We start from the raw sequence: 22,207 nt of genomic DNA on the forward strand, positions 1-22,207 counted from the left end.
ACAGCAGCTAAAAGGACTTATAATCAAAAAGTCTGGGGTAAGTCCACCCTAAGGATATCAGGTCTGACACACTAGCTTTCCGAAACTCCATTGCAGAAGTTTTAAGCGGACCTATTTACAATGCCAGAAAAATCCTGGACCGATTTGCAACACCATGAAATTCTAAGCAAGGGGTGGTTCTCAGGGACTCGGAAGTGCATTTTAATTACTTCGTCAGGAAAATGTGTTTATACCATTCTAATATTTTCCCTGATCCAGAGGGTCCTCTGGAGGCTGAAGGAAGCATGTAAGATCGTTCTCATCTCACCAGCATGTGTCACACAGTTCTGTTACACAGACCACTAGGATATGTTGATAGAGAGTTCAATCACAATGAAAGCTGAGCCATATCTTTTATCTTGGAACCAAGCCCAAGTTCTTCATCATGATCCAGCCTAACTGAACCTGGCTGCTGCAGACCTAGTATATAAGGTGGTCTTAACATCGATTCAGCTGTTGTAGTTTTTTGTTTAATGCAGCTAGAGCAACTGCTATCAAAGCCTATGCAATAACATGTAGCCTATACAATAAAATGTAAACACCATACTGTATGGGCATGGACAAACGAGATGGATTCTCTAACTACATATCGTTATGAAATATTACCTGCTTCACCACCTGGCAGAATCTGGGCTAAAACATTCTTCTGTTAGTCCATTTGACTGCTGTCTACAGGTATCTTGTAAATCCAAATTCAACACCACTCTTCTCAACTAGAATAACAAAGAATTTAAGAAAGGCCTCTCTCCCACATTTCCTCAAGTAGCAAAAAGTCCACCGAAAAAGCCGCTTAACCCACCCCTAAAGCAGCACTTTAAATGCCACCATGGAAGACTGCCTTCTGTATAGGCATTGTCAGCGAAGGCATATAAGTGAGATGCTGGTGTTATCCATCAAGTTGGCCTACCTAAAATTTTATTAAAAACAAGGTAACTCTAAATCCCAAAGTTCATGCCAAAGGCTCCCATGTCTTTTTACCTCAATGAAAAGTTGTATTTGCTAACAAATTACTATTGGACTTCTACGTTAGCAGAAAGAGCCCTGCACTCTCTGAATGTTAGTCTGCTTGCAGCTTTAAACTGATAAGATGTTTGCAAATCTGACCAACCCTTTGTATCCTCCAGAAATTCCAACAAAGTTGATAGTAAAGCATTGCTCGCTGGATCACTGCCTACATTTTGTTTGCCACATCAGAGGAGGTCAGCCTTTAAGAGGTAGGATTGGGGCACACCACACTAGAAGTATTGTGGCCACTGTTAGTGCTGTGCCTCTAAAAGACATTTGTAAAGTAGCAACATTTATTTTGAATGATATATTTGCCAAGCATTACTGCTTTGATAGAGGCTGAATAAGCAGTTAGGCAGGCAGTGCCTTGCAACCTGTTTTGATACGGTGAGCCTATTTAACATATATTATCTATTTATAGGTATAAACTGTGTTGATGATTTTAATTTGACTGTGAATTTAAGGAAGATTCAGTGCAGAAAAATAAAGTAACTTACCTACAGTTCTTCAACTTTGGCATCTTTCATAAATTAATGTGCAGCCTCCCTTCTCTCTGTTCATTAGACTACCAATTGAATTCAACTGAGCTCTGAAAATCTGAGGCCTGGAACCCTGGGTTCCAGTATACATCAAACATATACAAAATTTACAAAATATTTAATTCACAGGCTAAAATTCGAGCTATGAATAGGAATGTAGGAGTTTTACCAAATTTTGTTTTATTTCTAAAGGAAAAAGTGATAATCTAGACTAGCATATCCCTTTGACGTGTTTTTCTCGTAGGGCATGCTTTGTTTGTTGGTGCATACCAGGACTTCCATTGAGGCCACCTGTGGTCCATAGTAGGTTCTGTTTGCTGTACCTGTGTTACATTTCGTGTTTTATGTAGAAATACCTTATCAGTCAGATAATGCTGTTTAATTTACTGAACAGTTGGTGAACCGCTGAGTAGGGGTTGCGGACCGTAGGGGTCTACGGACCACTGATTAAAAACAGCTGGTTTATAGTGAAGCAAGCTACTCAAAACAAGGTATGCCTATACAGTACATTAACTCTTATTATTCTCCTTTTCTCAGCAGCTGCCCAGCAAAAACCTCCAATTTACAGATGTGTATACAGTGAAAGAGAACATTGGAACTGGCTCCTACTCTGTTTGCAAGCGGTGTATTCACAAGACAACTAATATGGAGTACGCTGTCAAGGTCTGACTATCTTATGCTACATGTCTAATAATGTGCTCATCCTTATTAGGTTGCTCCCACTGTAATCTACATTGTCTAGAGACAGGCATGCTGCTTACTTTTTCAGAGGCTGATTTTTGGGAGCAGAAACGTTAACTTCAGCTGTACCAACAAGGATCTGCAAGCACTTTTCACACCCCACAGGTAGAATTTATTACACAGTGTGTCTGCCACAGCGTATCTTATTGGCCATTCAGGAAGAAGGCATCAAAGTAAGGGTCAGGTGCTGTACATCCCGATTTCCCCCCCTCCAGCCTCCCATACCTGAGGGAGGGAGTTGAGAAATTCAGGCTTTCATTAGCCAGCCTGACAGCAACTTGGATCTAGCCACTGGGCATTAAACAGCATGAACATATGATAAGATAAAATTCCTAAAAAGCCACAGTTTCTAGGAATGATACATCATTTTAGTTGTAGAATCTGCAAATGTAAATTATCACGCTCCTTCTAAATGCAACTAAATGGTCCCAAAAGTTTAAAGGAATAGAGGCTTCTACTCCAGATTTTCCTTAACTGCAAGAAAAATTTAAAATGGCTTTCCATTTGGAATTAAGGGAATTTAACAAATTTATATAAAAAAAAATACAAAGCTAAAAGATTTCTTTTTTACCAGTGATCAATAATTTTAATATTATAGAATTATGAATTAAACACAGTTAGCCCTAATGCCTTACAGAATAACCTACTCTACTTTACCTCCTGGCAAATATCCTCAGCTTCTGATTGTCCAAGATCCATATGCTACTAGCCTCTCTGTGCCTTCTCAGGAGTTATCTGGTAACTCATCACTGGTTTGAGTGCCAGACACAGTGATCTGCAGGTCACTTGTTCCAGCCTGGGCATTCTGTATTTAGCTTATTACCCTCTGAAGAACCATCTTGTTTTGTAATCATCGTCAAATGGGTATTCGGTTTCTGATGTACATTTTTATGTAGATTATTTATATTGTATGGTTTAAATAGATTATCAATATTATACGGAAGTCATATGTGTTCTCCTCCAGTGGATCTTCATTATTAGTTAGAAACACTGAATTGTCATACTCAAGTGCAGGTTCCCAGGGCACTTTTTACCAAATACATATATAAAGATTTAAAAAGCATTTTCACTTTTCTAATACCTTTGAATTTTTTTTTTCACAATAAAAAGTCACTAGTAAAAATAGTGAGTAGAAAACTTTCACAAACCATGTTTAGGTTGAGCGCGCAAGCGCTTAAAGCTGTTGTAAGAATTGTGGGCTTTTAACCATGCCCACCTCACGCCCATCACTTTCACTCGTTCATGGGTTTGCCTTTAAAAAATCCTTTATCATTGGTAAATGCTTTTTCTTCCGCCTTGAGGCGGTTTTGTTACAGCCTTGCAAACTGCCCCATTTTCATGAATAATTGCACTTTTGCCGATTTATATTTGACTGGGCGAACTGTTTTCCTTTTGTGTCTCTCCTTCGCGCTCATGGTGGCCATGGCGCTTTGAATCAGCTCGCTTATGTCAACTGTTTTACTTTTCATTTTTTTATTAGGTAGTATTCTTTTGTCACCTTTTATTTAATGTGAGACGATTAATGGCACGATCCCTGCCAAAATGACCTTGCCAACATGGTCAGGTTTTGCAAATCAAAAATGCAACAGAAAACTACAACGGTTAATGGTTTCACCTACAAAGGTTCACTTTCGCTTCAGAGTGTGTGAACAGGTGATGCATAAGAGATTACCAGGCAAGACACTAAAGTCAGCGAGCATGCACAGTGGTTCAAGTCTGACCAAAACTAAGCTTTTCACTTCTAAGACACTGCGCGCTCACTGACACCCTCTGAAATAGCTCGAATACTGTTCATGGACATTTAAGGTGTGCCAAAGGTCACACGCACAGCCTTTGAGCTGAAATCACACATTGAGTCTAGTCAAGAGGTGAGCCGAGGAGACCTTATTCAATTACAGCGCCATTTACTGTATGTCGTAGAGGTCTCATAGGGTCAGAAATCAGTTTGGTCTTCAGCACAATGTTAAGCAGGTTTGAGAGGCTACCCTGCAAAGATGTTCATTTGCAATTTTAAAAAACGTTTACCTTTTTGAAAAATGTTTTTTGACTTTCTGTGGTACAAGAATATTTTTTTTTCTGTTTTGCAACTCAATCTATGTGGCTAATACATGAGAGGAAATTACACTTGTCCTCAGCACTGGCAATAAGAAACCTATAAAGGAATTATAACATTGGGCATAATAAACATTGATTGGATGCTTTGGTCAGCAGGCTTCATTTATTGGTCTGTTGAATTGTTAATCCTATTCTGCCTCAACACATCAAAGCATAAAGCATGGGGAAATGTGTGCATGGTTGGTTGATGATTTCTTATTGTCCCATTTACAAAAAAAAATAGTAAAATGCACAGCACAACTGAAAGGCTTGTGTTTTATAAACATTATTAAACCATCAAATATCCACATTAGTGAATATTTTGTTTAGTGTAATTTTGATACAAGCATATGTGGCAACATTTAGGTGAAGGCAGCTTTATTTTTTCCCTTTTTATTTTGTAGCATGTGCTTGCAGTAACAAAGATATATAAAATAAACTTTGCACCAGCATGCCATGCCCCACATGTGGGCTTTGCCAGTGCAAGTTTACTTTTTTTAAAACCGGTTTTACATAGCAGATTCAAAATTTACTAACAATTTATACAATGAACGTGACCAACTATTTAGCAGAGTTAAAGTGCACCCTTAATAGTGAACCCATTCACTTCAAACCAATAAAACAGTAAACTTAGCACACAAAATTTATCAAACTATTTTCTTAAAGCAAGGTATAGCATTCTTTAACCCCCGCATCATCACTGTTCAATGTCACTTATTTAACTGGCCGACTTAGCAAATTATCCAAGTTAAAGCCTATTCTTTTAAAAGAGTCATTCTAAAAGCCTACTGCTCTTTTGCAGTACTACCAAGCAGATGTGTTTTCCTTGAGTTCCTTGTATAGTACTTTCATGAATTACTCTGTGTTTGTTTTTGGGCCCACAAAATGTGGACCCTGTATCCAACACAGTTGAGCATTTGCCCTTTTTAGGTCGAGCGCACAAGCGCTTTGACCTGTTTAGTATTGTGGTCTTTTAACCATGCCCACCTCACGCCCATCACTTTAACTCGTCCATGAGCTTGCCTTTCAAAAATCACTTGACGTAATTGGTAATTGCTTTACATTTGTCCCGCCTGTAGGCAAGTTCCCTCCTTTTGGCATGGTTACTCCCACTTTCTGCCTATCAGTATACTTGGACTATTTTCACTGGGATCCTGCTAACCAGGACCCCAGGGTTTGTGATCTCTCCCTCTAAATTTGGTTGCTTAGGACTTTGCACACCCTACAATTGGCATATTGGTGCCCCCATAGAAGTCCCTAGTATATGGCACTTGGGACCCAGGGCATTGGGGCACCATGGGTTCCCCATGAGCTGCAGCATGTATTGTGCTACCAATGGGTGCCCATGCAAAATGTGTCTGCAGGCCTGCCAGTGCAGCATGCGTGAAAAGGTGCATGCACCCTTTCACCACAGGTCACTGCATCAGTTCACTGTCACCCCTAGCCCAGAGGGTAGGGTGCAGGTACCTGTGTGCGAGGACACCCCTGCCTGGACAGAGGTGCCCTTACAAACTCCAGTTCCATTGCACTGGACTTCGTAAGTGCGGGGAAATCATTTTGCCCGTGTACTGGACACAGGTCACCTGTGTCCAGCTACATAATGGTAACTCCGAACCTGGGCATGTTTGGTATCAAACATGTCGGAATCATACACCAATACTGTTAACAGTATTGGTTGTATGATTCCATGCACTTTGGGGGCTCCTTAGAGTATTATTCCTACCGGTTTTCTGGGCAGCCCGCGCTGCTGCCACCCCACAGACAGGTTTCTGCCAGTTTCAAAGAGAGGGTGCACACTTCCTGCACTCCAGCAACAAAATATAACCCCAAAGCATTATGGTAAATGCAGTAGATTCGTAGTCCGTTCAAAAAGTAAAAAGTCTTTCACCTCCGTAGGTGCAGCAAGTGCTGTATATCCTTGTACACGTGCTTCTGGGTTTAGCCCGTCATCAGCAGGGAACAGCATGGACTAGGGGCTTGTTTGGTTTCTGCCATCTTGCTGCTTGACCAGCTCAGGCAGCACAAGTCAGAACAAAGGATTTCCTGTGGGAGAGGGAAGCAACACCCTCTCCCCTTGGAAATAGATGTTACATGGCTTGGGAGGGTTAGCCTTCTCAACCTACTGTTATGCTTTGAAGGGCACATTGGTGCCCTCCTTTTATAAACCGTTTGCTCCAGTCCAGGGACCCCCTGGTCCCTACTCTCCAGTAAAACTGGACAAAGGAAAGGGGGGTGAATACTCCCCTGTCCATTACTACCTCCGGGGTGGTGCCCAGAGCTCCTCCAGGTGGCCACTTGATTTTATCATCTTGAATCCAAAGTGGCAGGGGCCCCTGGGAGCATCTGAGTGGTCAGGGCAGGCAGGTGACGTCACAGCCCCCTCCTGAAAGGTGGTTAACTTGCTATGTGACCAATCCCCCTTCCTGGGCTATTTAGGGTCTCCCTCCTGGGTGGGTCCTCACATTCGATGTGCAAGATTCTAGCAGGACTCCTCTGCATTGTGTACTTCATCTTATGGCCACTGGATCCGCAACTGGACTCTTCAGGAACCAACAATCTGCAACGTCAGCAACAACTCTACTTTACAACATTATTTCTCTGGCTCCTATCGGCAACTGTAGCATTTCCCCAGCTGTGCATCCTCTGCGGTCGATGAGTCTCCAGCCTGCACCAAGAAGTAAGAAGAAATCTCCCTTGGAGTGAAGGAGTCACTCCTCCTGCATCTGCAGCCACCAACTGCAATGACGACTGGCTGCATGGATCTGCTCTCATCCGGAACTACGCAGATCCTGCATCACAGGTGGTGGTCTTGAGTGGTCCACTTGGTCCTATCTGCCAGCTTGGGACACTATGCCCTCTAGGTGCTAAATATATAGTTAACTGATTTACTTTCTCTATTTTTTTCATGTGGTTATGCTCTCTAAGGGCTGACTGCATGGTTACACAACCATGTTTCTTCCAAATGTTATTTTTATTGTGGTGTCCTCTAGGGGCTTTTCTAAGCAGTGCAGTCAACATACTATATTTGCAGCACAAAAACTTACCTCATAATGCTTTGCAGAACATTAGTTTTACAAAACATATTTGCTCATAACTCAGCCTGTGGGGTCCTAGGAAAATGGGAACTCCTTCAAAACGCTCTTTCTGTCTACATCTATGGGTCCCCACACTAGGTTAGTAGGGACCTCAAAATAACTCCTCCCACCATTCAGTGTCTTAAGCTTTCTCATGGCTTCAACTTTTGTTTTACAGCTGGGGGAAGTCTTGTTTTAAAGGCCTTGTTTGTAATATAATTGCAGTAGGCCTGCTAGCCATAGGGGCAAAGTATATGGTTACACTGCATTACTTTCGCCTGTATTTTTTTTTTTTCATGGGGTTATCGGCTCTTGGGGCTAAATTATATTTTTGCTATGATGCCCTCTAGGGGCTGTTTTGAGCATTAGTCTAATGCCAAAAGCTCACTTCTGATAAAGGTTTATATGATAATTGTATATGTTTTAATAATCTCTTTATGTTTTAATAATCTTGTTATTACAATTATAGCCATAATTCAGGCCAATTTAACATCCTTATCTCACTATGACTCTTTGAACACTCTGTGTGGGTGACCCTTCTAGTTTATTTCTCTTGTTACTCCTCTGTGGCTGTCTTGTGTCTTTTTTGGGGGAATTGTGTTAGCCATCCAGCAACTCTGATGGTGGGGTGGTGACAGTAGTATCCTATTCGAATTAGCATGCCAGATTTAAATAGGATGCTAAATGTCAACATTTTTATTTTTTGCTGCAGATAGATGAGGAAAGTAAATGGATGTGTCTTAGTTATATGCAAGGCCACTGTAATTATATGTCAGGAAAAGACACAGTTATGAGGCAGGGTTGACCAATTTATGTGATGGGAAAAGTCCAGTTATGAATTTACAATGCTAGTAGCTCTAACTCAAGCAAATGCGAGACCTATTGCATTGCAAATGCTTGTTAAGGAAGGGTGGTGGAAAACGTAAAATGTAGCCTAATAGGCTGAAGCATTAAAGGCTGTTAAACTGTTTTGCTACTTTACGGAGCCTCATATCACCAATACCCCATCATGCCCTGCAGGTGATAGTTGTTGCAGAGATGAAGGATCATGGTAGAACTGAGGATAATTCCCTTAAGAGTTTCTCAAGGATCGAGGGGACGGGTGGCTGCTTAGGAATATAGTGAAGATTTCCCTGGATTACAGGTAAGTGACTATTCCTTCCCCAGGGGATCCTAATTATTTGTCATAAGCACTCACTAGAATAGAAAGCACATCTGTAAGAAAGGCAGAGAAAACAGGCAGAAGGTAAGCACTAACTATAGTATTAACTGAAATGTTTCTGTAGAGTAGCTCAACCTAATTGGGATTCTGCTCTAGAATCTGTGTCAAATCCTTATGAAAGTATGTGGAGACCTTAGGTATGTCTGTGACGGAAAGGTTTCTTAGTGTTGGTGCAGTGGCAGCTTATCTATTTGTGAGTGGGCTTTGGGCCTACCAAACAATGATTTGTGTTTTTGTAACAGTAAGACTATGGGTGATTAATTTGGAGGACTACAATTATACCCCCTACTGGGTACCTGGTCCAAATCCAGCACAGGGGCTCCTATGAACAGGGCAATTTTCCGCCACCATTGCCCTGCCCCAGGTGAACCAAGATTCCTTACGCAGCACCTTACGAGAGCTTGGTCATCCAAGCCTCTACTTCCCATGGTGCATTCCCTTACACATCCCTGGATAGGAAATCCAAGAAACTGGACACACTTTGGAAGATGTTTTCTTCCACCAGCCTGACATTGCGGTCCGTAAACATTCCATGTGTTCTGGACTATTATTCCCACACACTGTGGGATTTGGTTGCCCAGTTGCTGCCACAGGTCCCGAAGGAGGCCTGGTCTGTACTTTCCAAAGCAGTTGCTGATGGGATAGACTCTGCAAAGTTCACGAGCCGATCTGGACTAGACACAACTGACTCACTGGGCAGAGCGGTTGCATCAACAGTAGCCCTGAGGCGCCACACCTGTTTGAGGATGTCTATCTTATCAGGAGATGTCCAAGCCAAACTTATGGACATGCCCTTTAATGGCACCCATCTCTACGGAGAGAAAGACTCTGCGCTCGAGCTTCAAGGATTAGGATTCTCGTGCTATGGTCTGGTCCTTGGGTCTTGCGATGGCCCCTCGTCCCCTTCAATCTGCTTTTCGTCCCTTTCATGGCTACAGAAGGGGCACCCAGCCACTTCCATTCCCATCCAGCCACTGTGCTGCGCATGCTGCCCAGCCTTTGCGTGGCCGGGGGATCCACCACCCTCGTGAATCAGGGAGACAGCTGTCTGGCTAGTCCAGCCTCCCAATGACCCTGCCCCTCTCCCCACAACCCCCCTCCCCACCTCCCTCCTCTCAGCAGCTGCCTCCAAACTTCCTAGTCTGACTCTTTCCCACCAGGGAACACTCAGAGGCAGAATCCACCATCACCTGCTCCGCTGGCAATCCATCAGACAGGTGGGTTTTACAGGTGTCCTTAAGATTTACTTCCTCCCCTGCGAGAATATCCCTCATCCATGCCACCACTCTACGATCGGATGACAGAGGAACACTTGGCACTTCCCCTGGAGGAAATGATGGCTCTTGGCCAAGGGAACCAAAGAGAGGGTTCCCGTCTCAGAAGTAGGCTGTGGTTGCTATTCCTGCTACTTTCTGGTCCCTAAAAAGGACTCAATTTCTTCCTCAGGAAGGATAAGTTTCAAATGCTCACTCTGGCTCTCCCCACGCTGTCGTCTCTGACCTCCTGCATTCACTGAGGTTCACTATAAATGTGCCAAAGTCACACTTGACTCCCTCTCAGACGCTCCCTTTCATCAGAGCTGTTCTGGACACAGTGCAGTGTCAGGCATATCCTCCCAAGCCGCAAGTCCAGGATGTTCAGGCTATGATAACAATGTTTTAGCCTCTATCCTGGATTTCTGTGAGACTGACTGAGGCTGCTGGGCCTCATGGCCTCCTGCATCCTGCTAGTGACACGTGCCAGACAGCATATGCAGGCTCTTCAGTGGGACCTGAAGTCCAGGTGTGCACAGCATCAGGGGAATCTCTCAGACATGGTCCAGATCTTGGAGGGAACTGTGATTGGGTCTGAGGCCGATCCCTTTCCCTTCCCCTTCCCCCAACCAGGTCTGATGGTAGTGTCATCCTAGGGTGGGGTGGCCATCTTGGAGAGGGGGAGATCAGAGGAATCTGTTCTTCGTCGGAGTCCGGACGCCACATCAGCCTGTTGGCGCTCTGTGCAATCAGACTAGCTTTGAAAGCTTTTCTTCCCTCTCTCAAGGGAAAGGTGTTTATGGGCTATATGACCACCAATGTGGTACTGCAACAAGCAGGGCGGGGTGGGGTCGTGGACCCTTTGTCAGGAGGCTCTGCACCTCTATACGTGGCTGAAACATCAGGGTATTTTCCTGGTGGTTCAAAATCCGGCGGGCTAACTGAATGCCACAGCAGACAAACTCAGCCAACAATGCTTAGTCGATCACAAATGGCATCTGTAGGAAGTTGGCTCTGTATATACTATTTCAAATTAAGAAAGTGTGCACAGTCGAAGGGTTCCCCTTAGAGGTAAGATAGTGGCAAAATTAGATAATTCTAATGCTCTATTTTGTGGTAGTGTGGTCGGGCAGGCTTATCAGAGGGTAGTATTAAGCACTTGTTGTGTACACAGGCAATAAATGAGGAACACACACTAAGACTTAAGGCCAATAGGTTTTTATATTGAAAAATATATTTTCTTAGTTTATTTTAAGAACCACAGGTTCAAGATTTGCAGTAAACACTTTAAATGCAAGGTAGTTCACATAGATTCTTTAGGAACTTTGAATAAAAGCAATATCATATACAGTCTTTGTGGGGGCGTGGCCAGCGACTGATGGAGCTGCACACGTAGAGCGGAGCTCCGGGCAGCGTCCACCGGGCAGCCTTCAATTACTCACCTAAACGGTGTTTAGTGAATCGGAATATCCAGAGCACTGATCGAGCAGACAGCCCGTACAAATAAGGCCCAGAACACAGGCAAAATCGGAAAATCAACTCTCTGACGGAGGAAACAAGATGACGGCCGCAGCGCATAACTCCTGTCGAACAGAGCTGCACTGGACAGACTCTGGAACCCACAGCAGGTACATAGCCCTGCACCCCTCCCATCCCCCCCCCCCCACACACCAAACGATGGCGATACAAGAGGACTCCCCTGGACACCCACTACATTTCGCTATTTAGGCATTAATATTTATCATAAATCCACAGATCTACTACAGCGAAACGTACACACTGCAATTAGGAAACTGAAAAACCATATACAGTTTTGGGGGAAGCTCCCTTTAGCGGGTATGGGAAGAGTAACAATACTAAAAATGATAGTGCTCCCAAGATTTCTGTATTTTTTTTCTCCACCATACCTCTGATCATACCTAAATCATTATTTAATTACCTTAACTCTGTCATGTCTTACTTCATATGCGGAGCAGGTAGACACAGACTGGCTCTGAACACTCTTAAGAGACCCACTCTGGAGGGAGGGCTCGCAGCTCCTGATATGGAAACCTATTATTGGGTGGGCCAACTACAATGGTTGGCAAGATTCCTAAACGAAGACTCAACAGTCCTGAAACAACAGAACAGTTTTAAGTCACTTCCCCAGACTTTGTTGGGAGTACTGCTAACCTCAGGAGGGAAAAAACTATCACTACCCCCGGAATGGCAAGCGGTTAAATTCACTTGGGAGAGAAATCTTAGGCGTTCTGACTCGAGCATCCCCTATGCTCCAGACATACCAGTGATGGGCCTATTAAAACTGATAGGAGGATAGGCTTTAACCGGTCTAAAAAAAACTAGCCAGATACAATATTACCACACTAGGAGGCCTATATCATAATGGGCAGCTTGAGACCTTTGCAGAATTGCAAGAGTGCTTCGAGATTCCACCGGGAACATTCGTAACACATACAGCGATAACTAGGATCATCCAGAGAACTTGGAAAATGGGAATACAAGAACCGCCTATACACGAGGGCTGCAGAGTTATTTGTACTCGAGGGGCGGATAGAGGGCTGGTTTCTATACTCTATAAGGCACTACACAAAGACACCCTCACTCCACTAAAAAACCTTAGACTGAAATGGCAATCAGAATTGGGGACCACAATAGAAGTGCAACAGTGGGATAGAATCATGTCACATATACCCCGTAACAAGGAATGCTCGCTTTAAACTAATGAGTATTTATATCTACCATAGACTTGCAAGGATGTGTACCTCTAGTGGTTGCCCCAGATGCGCAGAGGCAGGTCTAGAACATATGCTTTGGAACTGCCAGCAGGTAGTACCCTACTGGGAGGAAGTAGTCAAACATTTGGAAACGATCACGGATTGTAAACTTCGGCCTTCCCCGCTATCCGCTTTGCTAGGGGACTTTCCCCGCCCTGCTGCCAAAAAAACGACTAACAAATTCATTGATTTAGTATTACTACTAGCTAAAAGAGAAATCACAAGCCACTGAAAAGCAGCTGAAGGACCTCAAATACAAAGGTGGTTGAGTACATTGTTAAAATGGGCGGAAGTGGAGGGACGTATTCTACATCGAGAAGCTGCCCAAGCAAGGGGATCCAGAGGCACTGCAAGCCAATGGGACACAATTGTGGATAGCCTCAAATACCCAGATGAACCGGAGTCAGAAGACTCACAAAACATAGCTGATCTAAGCTCGGACGAAGCCTCTTAATATATGTCAAAAAGGAGATAACGGCCTTAGAAGAAATTGTTTTACTGTACAGCATTCATTCTTTAAAACAGAAAGGATGTAACTGGTTGCTGGATGTAGGGGTGGGTATGAGAGGGAAGTTGGGGTAAATTTCACACAGCAAAAGTGGAAGTGTTAATGCTTGTTTGAAAATTAATAAAAGATATTTAAAAAAAACAAAATCATATACAGTCTTTGTAAAAATGGCAATAAGCTATATTCAAAGTGGACACTGTGCAAAAATCACAGTTCCTGGGGTGAGGTAATTAAAGGTTATATTAGGAGGTAAGTAAAACACTTACAAGTCTCAGTTCTGGGGCATAGGCAGCCCACTGTTGGGGGTTCAAGGCAATACCAAAGTTACCACACCAGCAGCTCAGGGCCGGTCATGTGCAGAGGCCAAAGAGGTGCCTAAAACACATATGCGCCTATGGAGAACACAGGTACTCCGGTTCCAGTCTGCCAGCAGGTAAGTACCTGCGTCCTCGGGAGGCAGACCCGGGGGGTTTTGTAGAGCACTGGTGGGAACACGAGTAGGCAGACAAAACACACCCTCAGCGGCACAGGGGCGGCGGGTGCAGTGTGCAAAGCAGGTGTCAGGTTTCAGGCAGAAAACAATGGAGGGACCCGGGGGTCACTCTAGTGGTTCAGGCAGGCACAGGGGGGCTTCTTGGGCCAACCACCACCTGGGCTAGGCAGAGGGTAGCCTGGGGGTCACTCCTGCGCTGAAGTTCGGTTCCTTCAGGTCCTGGGGGCTGCGGGTGCAGTGTTGGTTCCAGGCGTCAGGTCCCTTGTTACAGGCATTCTCAGTCAGGGGGAGCCTGTGGATTCTCTCTGCAGGCGTCGCTGTGGGGGCTCAGGCAGCTTGTCTCTGGTTACTCACGGGCTCGCTGTTGCCGGGGAGTCCTCCTTGAGGTGTTGGTTCTCTGGATCTCGAGCCGGGGGCGTCGGGTTCAGAGGGTAAAGTCTCACGCTTCTGGCAGGAAACGTGCAATCTTGTAAAGTTGCTTCTTTGTTGCAGAGAAGTAGCTGGTGTTGAGCAGGGCCGCTGCTCACGGGGGTTTCTTGGTCCTTTAGTCCAGGGCAGTCCTCTGAGGCTTCAGAGCTCGCTGGGCCTTGTCGGATGCGTCGCTGATTGCAGGTTTTCGAAGTTGAAGACAGACTGTTAGGACTGGGGCCAAAGCAGTTGTAGTCTTCCTCCTTCTCTGTAGACTTGTAGGTCAGCAGTCCTTGTTTCTTCAGGTTGCAGGAATCTAGTTTCCTAGGTTCTGGGGAGCCCCTGAATACTGAATTTAGGGGTGTGTTTAGGTCTAGGAGGGAAGTAGCCAATGGCTACTGTCCTTAAGGGTGGCTACACCCTCTTTGTGCCTCCTCCCTGTGGGGCACATCCCTAATCCTATTGGGGGAATCCTCCAAACTCAAAATGGAGGATTTTCTCAAGGCAGGGGTCACCCCAGCTCAGGGCACATTAGGGGCTGTCCTGATTGGTGGGTGACTCCTCCTTGATTTTCTCATTATCTCCTCCTGCCTTGCCGCCAAAAGTGGGGGCAGTGGCCGGAGGGGTGGGCATCTCCACTAGCTGGGATGCCCTGGGACGCTGTAACAAAAGGGGTAAGCCTTTGAGGCTCATCGCCAGGTGTTACAGTTCCCGCAGGGGGAGGTGAGAAGCACCTCCACCCAGTACAGGCTTTGTTTCTGGCCACAGAGTGACAAAGGCACTCTCCCCATGTGGCCAGCAACATGTCTGGTGTGTGGCAGGCTGGCAGAAACTGGTCATCCTACACTAGAAGTCGGGTTGGTATTCAGGGGGCATCTCTAAGATGCCTTCTGGGTGTATGTTACAATAAATTACACACTGGCATCAGTGTGAATTTATTGTGCTGAGAAGTTTGATACCAAACGTCCTAGATTTCAGTGTAGCCATTATGGTGCTGTGGAGTTCGTGTTTGACAGACTCCCAGACCATATACTCTTATGGATACCCTGCACTTACAATGTCTATGGTTTTGCTTAGACACTATAGGGGCATAGTGCTCATGCACATATGCCCTCACCTGTGGTATAGTGCACCCTGCCTTAGGGCGGTAAGGCCTGCTAGAGGGGTGAATTACCTATGCCTCAGGCAGTGTGAGGTTGGCATGGCACTCAGAGGGGAGTGCCATGTTGACTTTGTCTTTTTCTCCCCACCAGCACACACAAGCTGTGAGGCAGTGTGCATGTGCTGAATGAGGGGTCCCCAGGGTGGCATAAGACATGCTGCAGCCCTTAGAGACCTTCCCTGGCATCAGGGCTCGTGGTACCAGTTACAAGGGACTTACCCGAGAGCCAGGGTTGTGCCAATTGTGGAGACAAAGGTACAGTTTAGGGAAGGAACACTGGTAATGGGACCTGGTTAGCAGGGTCCCAGCACACTTTCAAATCAAAACTTAGCATCAGCAAAGGCAAAAGGTTATGGGGTAGCCATGCCAAGGAGGCACTCCTTTACAGCATCTCTATCCAGAGGTGGCGCAAAGTCTTTTTCAGCAGTGGGGAAAGCCTGGGTTAGATCTGTTCGCCTCCACAGAGAATGCGCAATGTCATCAGTATTGCATGTTGGAGTTTCCAAGGTGGCAGTTGCTCAGCACTGCTTTTCATCTCAAGTGGAATTCAGTCCTCCTGAACGCCTTTTTGCCCATACCACTTCTGCCCAGAGTTCTCAAGAAGATCAAGAACAACCAGGCTAAGTAATCCTGTGACTCCGGACTGGGCATGAAGAGTCTGGTATCCAGAGCTACTGAGCATGGCCACCGATCCTCCAATCAGACTGCCCCTTCGAGAGGATCTTCTGCCTCAGCAACAGGGAAAAGTTCTCCACCCAAACCTTGCCTTCTTGCGTTGAGATTGAGCAGCGGCACTTGACAGCTTTTGATGTTCTGGCCTAAATCTGTAACCTAATCTTGGCAGCCAGAGGTCCCTCCACCAAAGTGGTATACTCCTGTTGCTGGAAGAAATTTGTGGCATGGTGCACAGACAAGTCTGACCCTCTTTCTGTCCTATTTGACGCTCCCCCCCCCCCCCCCCCCCCCCCCCCCCCCCCCCCCCCACCAAGGTGCACTCTGGGTGGAGTTATTAATACATCCCTCACTGGAATCAGTGAGGGTTTATTAATTTGAGATGTTTTATGCCCTCACGTGTCAGGATGCACCCTGTTTTAGGGGTCACTTACACCTGGCACATGCAGTGGTAGAAGACCTAGCACATAGGGGTGTGTGACAGGTCATATTTTCAGTTTTGAACTGCACCAGCACACGCAGTCTGCAATGGCAGCACTGTGTGGGTTTGGTAAGGGCTCCCTGGGGATGTCACAACTGGTGATGCAGTCTTCTGGGACCTTCCTTAGTACCCCAGGCACCAGGGGTACCATTTACTAGACTTACAGGGGGTGAGAAGTGAGTGTTCCAATTGTGCAAAACTGTGCAGTTTTGCGAAAGAGCTCTGGCACTGGATATCTGGTTAGCAAGGACCCAGTGCACTAACAGTCACAGTTACCTCAGGTACCATGTAAAAAGTAGGGGGATAACCAAGCCAAAGAGGGTGCTTTCCTACAGGTTGCGTGTATTCTTACTACAAAAAGAGTCCATAGTGGAAAGGGCACTCCACGCCCTGGATGTTAGAATGGTGCTCATGTACAACATTGATAAGGCTTAGTCTTTTTGTGAGTTCAGTCAACTTTTTTTATAGTGTTTTCCAAACCCTATAGGCACCACCCCATCTCTAAATCGAACATTGCAAGATAGATTCTCAATTCCATGTCAAAAGCAAACATTCCCCGTACCCCTAGGGCACACCCCACAAGGCCCAACCTTGGTTTTCTAGAGTAATATCCCATTAGTTGATATCTGCAAGGCTCCTACTTTTTCATTCTCACACAAGTTCACCAAACACAACTGTTTGTATATTGAAGCTCATCAAGAGGGTTTAGTTGGCCAAGCTTTCCTAGTACACCATTCACATCATCTACTCAGTAGCCTACACTTTGGGGAGAAACTGCTTTTTGTAGAGCTTGTGTATCTACAATCACACGTGCTATGAATAGAAAGTGTTGCTTATCTTGTAACCATCTTTGTTGCATGTAGTACTGTAGATTCACAGGTACACAGCTCTTATCTGAAGCTAGTGATGATCACTGATGTTTCTCTTACTCTTGTTCTTCACAATGCATCAAAATCTTAGTCTTCAACACTGCCCTCCCACTTAATCTAAAAGCCCTCTGACCGCTGGCCAACTGCCCGTTTTGCATGACCACAGATCCCCATGTTTGGAAATATTTTTTGGGGGGGTTTCGCGGGATATAGGAATTAGGAGTGGGCAGAAATTCTGTTTTACTCAGCAGAATTATACGGAGTTACGTAAAAACTTGGGACGCCACGGAGTTCCGCCCATCCTGAAGAGTATACGAAATCCTGTTTAAATAGCTGAAACATTGAGGAAAATAGTAATAGTGTATTCTGATTACCAAATACTCAGACATTTGCCACAAATGTATTAATGCAATCATGGATCTTTTCACTCTCTGTGATCAATACATAATGGGACACGGGCTCTACCTGCTGTTATTGTGTGTCTCAGATTGTTCATAGCTTCTGAAAAGTAGAGCATGTGCCAGAGGGCACCCAGCCCTGGCCGTTAGGAGGGTATCTATGTGCCCCATGCAGGCAGATGGTGATTAATTGGGGGAGTGAGCAGTGCTGGTCTGCTTCGGGGCGCGTAAGTGAGTGGTGCCAGGCGACGCTTGAAGTGTGAAAGTGGGCACTAGCACTAGATTAATCACGTGTTCGAGCAACGGGGGACCAGAGACCCCTGCTGATCCCCAGAATTCAGGAGGGGATAATCAAACCCAACACATGGCGCAGGATGGGGACAGTAAGGTCACAACTATACCCGAACACTCACAGCAGAGCTGACAAGCTGACACAACAGTGCGCAGCTACACTTGTGCAGCCCATTTTAATACTCAATGCAGACAGTTGCATCCAGTCACATGCTTGGTATTGCTTTTTTATCTGTAGAGTGCAGGCACTCTCCAGTGCCAGCAATCAGCAGTTCGATTCAGTGCTGAATTATTTCCTAGTCACACTTGGTCACTCTTATTGCTAGGTTTCGCCTGACAACTATGCTAGTCATAAGGGTCATGTCACTCCCACCACCAGGCAGCCAGTGCGTTATACCATTGCTCCCCAGCCGGACACTTGTATTGTGTCAAGCAAATATTTATACGGCTCACTAGTACCACCATTAGCTGCTGTCATATACATGATATTGGACACCTTGGTGTTGTAAATCTCACCTGTTCCCCCGCCACTCCCAGCTCAACTCTCCAACATCGCAAGTTGGCCTAAATGGCCACCAACACCTGCAAGGCCACGTCATACCCTGACACTGCTCCTGTAGTCTGCAGCAAAGTCACCACCCAGGTCCGAGGCCCCAGCAGTTGTCACCTGGTGCTGGACCATGCAGAAAACTGCCACAAGAGCTGTGCGCCATCTGCGGCTGCCTCAGAGGGACTGAGAAGCAACAACACATGGCGGGGTGAAAACGCGCACCCCCTGAACGAGCATGAGAAAATCCCACACAGGCTGTCCAAAGGAGAGGACTTCAGAATACAGATAACGGGGTCGTAGAGAGCGCAGCCATGATTAAAATTTTTGACTATTCTGATTGACCAAGGGGCACGTTTTTTTTATCCCCCTCCGGTTACCTCACTCTCATGGAAGCTCACACTCTAATTAGCTGGCTGCACCATAATAAGAATTGCTGCGGCAGCCATTACAGGACTTGATGACTTGGTCCCATGTTTCTGAAATTCTTAAAAAATAAAAATAAAATGACATAAGGGGCAGGGTAGGGATGCCCTGGCCCCTCCAGTCCTTATGGGAGAGGGGTGTGCCAGAAGGATTCCCCCAGCCCAAGAGCAATTTTTTTTTTCAAAGTGTGATCCTGTGATTCTCCTGAGGAATCATGCTAAAAAGATAAAATAAAATAATGGCGGCAAATTATTTTTAGAAAGACCCCTGGGGTGGGCCATCCCAGGGGCCAAACCCCATTACTTTTTTTGATGGAGGTGGGCAGTGTGTATGGCCCTCACTCTCTGAGCCATTTTTGGCCCCTAGAGACCAGCTTTTCGGTTAATTATTGGAAGGTGAAAGTGGGTGTGAGCCTGCCTCCCTGAGCAAATTCTGCACGTGGGTAGCCCGCCACCCAGGTCCCAGTGCACTACTTGAAGGGGCAGGGTGTATGGGACCTCCTCCCCAAATTGTTACGTCTATGGGCGCCCCTTTCCTCAGGGCCTGGCATTTAATAGGGGAAGGAGTGTGGGGCCCCTTTCCCCTGCCTTTGAGGCCCTAGTGGTGATTGTTATTAGAGAGGGGCATGTGGCACCCACCCCATGCAATAGATTGGCCTGGAAAACTCATGCCCATGGGCAAGTTCTAAGCAGGGTTCCAAGGATTCCATCCTCCAGGACACTGCTGTTTTTTGCTCTGGAGAGTGCAGACCTGCCCTGAACGCACTCTTCCAGTCAGCAAACACAAATGTCATCCTGCCCATGCCTTGGTGGGAGCAAAGGAGAATGGTGCTGGTGCTCCCTCCGCAGCCCCAATGGTGCCTGCCAGGGGTGTGCCTACTTAATACCAACTTTACTGGCTCCCACAGACTGAATGGTTGCTGTTGGGGAGCTGTCAGGGCCCTTGGGGCTCCCTCTGTGGCCCCCAAAGATGCCTACATTGTGGGTGCCCCAGCTGGGCAAATGGCCATTTTCTTGCCAAAATAATTGCCGGCTCGCACTGGTATGGTTGGTGATGGGAGCAGACAGGGGCCGTTGGGGGGCTTATGGGTCCTATCACAGTCCAAAACATTCAAAAAAGTGTGGCTGCCTCGGGTGAGCAGCACAACATAAGAAAAAAATGAAAAACAATCAAAAGGAATCCTCCTACCTCTCATTTATTATTCACTGCTCCATGCAAGGAACAGCCATAACACCCTGCAAGGGCTTGTTAAATGTATTTCTTGGGGCCTCATGGTGTTCGCAGAAGGGGCTTGTGCGCCACAAACCATTTTTTGTTAATGTTGTTTGGGAGATGAGCTGCAGGGAGTGCAACAGCCATTCAGCAGCATTAAAAGAACACAGTAAGTCTCCTTACTGTGTAATTCTCCTTACTGTGTAATTCTCCTTACTGTGTAAGTCTCCTTACTGTGTAAGTCTCCTGGGAAAGCTTTGTACTTAATTTTAACTTATCTGTTGTTTTTAACTAGGAAGATATTTGTGTCACGATATTTACTATGGAAAAATGTAATATACTTTCTATCCCGATTTTATATGGTATGATTTTTATATGGTATGATTTTAAAGGGAAATATTTTATACTTAAGGACTTTTATCTATAGTTTAATTTTGTAAATCTGAGATTTCTTGTGATGTGCTTTTATGGTATTTGCGTTTTACCGAAATAAAGCTAATGAATGAAAAGTCTCCTGTGTCATTAAATGCAAGACCCCTGGAGAGAGTACCATATTTTTTAAAGCACTCCGAGCTGGAGCTTCATGCTCTTTAACTTGAGCACAGGGCCCTCTTGGTGTGAGTTTTATGGCTGCACTTGATGGCCTGGAAGACTCAGGTTTTTTTTTGTTTTTTTTGTTTTTTTTAAATGCTTTATTAAAAAAAATGACAGTCCCTTTTATTAAACATTCCAGTGCATGAATTCATAAAAAATGCTGGTGATTATAATTATTGGTGACTTTTTGCCAAAGATAACAGGTCTGCTTTATATATGTTAATAAGCTGAATCCTTCATAAAGCCAATGAGTTCACTTTTTTTATATTTTGTTGTTCTGACACTTTGACAAAGTATTTCTGCCTCACTTAAATGTCATCCGTTTTATTGTAATATCACATAGCCATGCATGCCCCAGTGGGGTTTGGGTGGCATGAGGTTGGCTGCCCATGGAAGGTTGGGTGCAGGCCTGGCCGCAGACTAACCCTTGCACAGCATGGGGTTGACATTGCATATGGTAATACAGTATTACTTTACATTGGAAAAAAAAAACCTACAAATTCACTGGGAAAAAAACAAATTAAAGTGATTTTATACTTGGGTTTGATAATAATGTCTTACTTTACAAAAATGGTTGAAGGGATGTTCTAGTAGGGTAAAAATGTCAGTCTCAAAGAACTATAACTTGTGCCCTCGCCATGAACTTCGTATGGAGAAAGCAAGACAGTGCTCACATTTCTCATTGGAGTCTAGCAAGCAAACAATGCATCAAGTTGTGTGTAGAAACTGCCTTTTTGCCACAGAAGAGCTCTTCAAAACACAGTGAAGGCAAAAATAGCCTAAAAAGGCCAAGCTCAGTGCTCCAGGATCCTTGCTTGAGGGACCTCGCAAAAGAACTGGTTTAACTTCCATTGAAGGGGTATGGAAGAATGGGATTCTTTAAGGAGCCAGAATTCCAGCATCTGAAGGCTGTGGCCTGTTTATCTAAATTGTCTGCTTTCCTTCACTTCTTTAGAAACATTTTATGCAAGGGATTTTCCTGTTTACTATTCTGTGCCACCTTTATTGAACCTGAAGGTTGCGCAAGAACTCTTCCACGAATCGGGAGAGACTTGGCTCAATCTTTTTCACCATCACTGCACCTGTAAAGTGAGCAGTTCTGCGGATGGAATTTCCAAGGAATATCCCTCTCTTTCTCAATCTCTGATATGTTCGATCTACAGTGGGACTTAAGACTTCTGTATGCCTTCCCACCGATACCTCCCCTGCCCGACTTCTAAAGATCCGGAATGACCAGGTCTGAGTCATCCTAGTGGCCCCGGATTGGGCACAGAGAATAAAGTATCCAGAGCTCCCGGGCACGTGCTTCTGTCCTCAATCCGGCTGCCCCTTCGAGAGGATGTGCTGACTCTGCAACAGAGCTTACATTTGGCCTCTGCACTCACCACCTTTGTGTTGGAGGTTG

The 22,207-nt window shown here is 45.3% G+C and overlaps 1 protein-coding gene across 4 annotated transcripts in view; it reads left to right on the forward strand.

The window, feature by feature from the left end:
• The window catches only part of RPS6KA1 (ribosomal protein S6 kinase A1), a 565,248-nt gene that overhangs the window by 391,657 nt on the left and 151,384 nt on the right, over positions 1-22,207 (forward strand). For 3 of the 4 annotated variants that reach the window (XM_069224044.1, XM_069224046.1, XM_069224047.1), the window contains one exon: positions 2,121-2,246. In XM_069224044.1, coding sequence (XP_069080145.1) covers positions 2,121-2,246 — 126 coding nt within the window. The remainder of the gene's footprint in view (positions 1-2,120; positions 2,247-22,207) is intronic. The other variant, XM_069224045.1, reaches the window with a different exon arrangement.

The sequence above is a fragment of the Pleurodeles waltl genome, chromosome 3_1, assembly GCF_031143425.1.
Source record: "Pleurodeles waltl isolate 20211129_DDA chromosome 3_1, aPleWal1.hap1.20221129, whole genome shotgun sequence".
NCBI classification, from domain to species: domain Eukaryota; kingdom Metazoa; phylum Chordata; class Amphibia; order Caudata; family Salamandridae; genus Pleurodeles; species Pleurodeles waltl.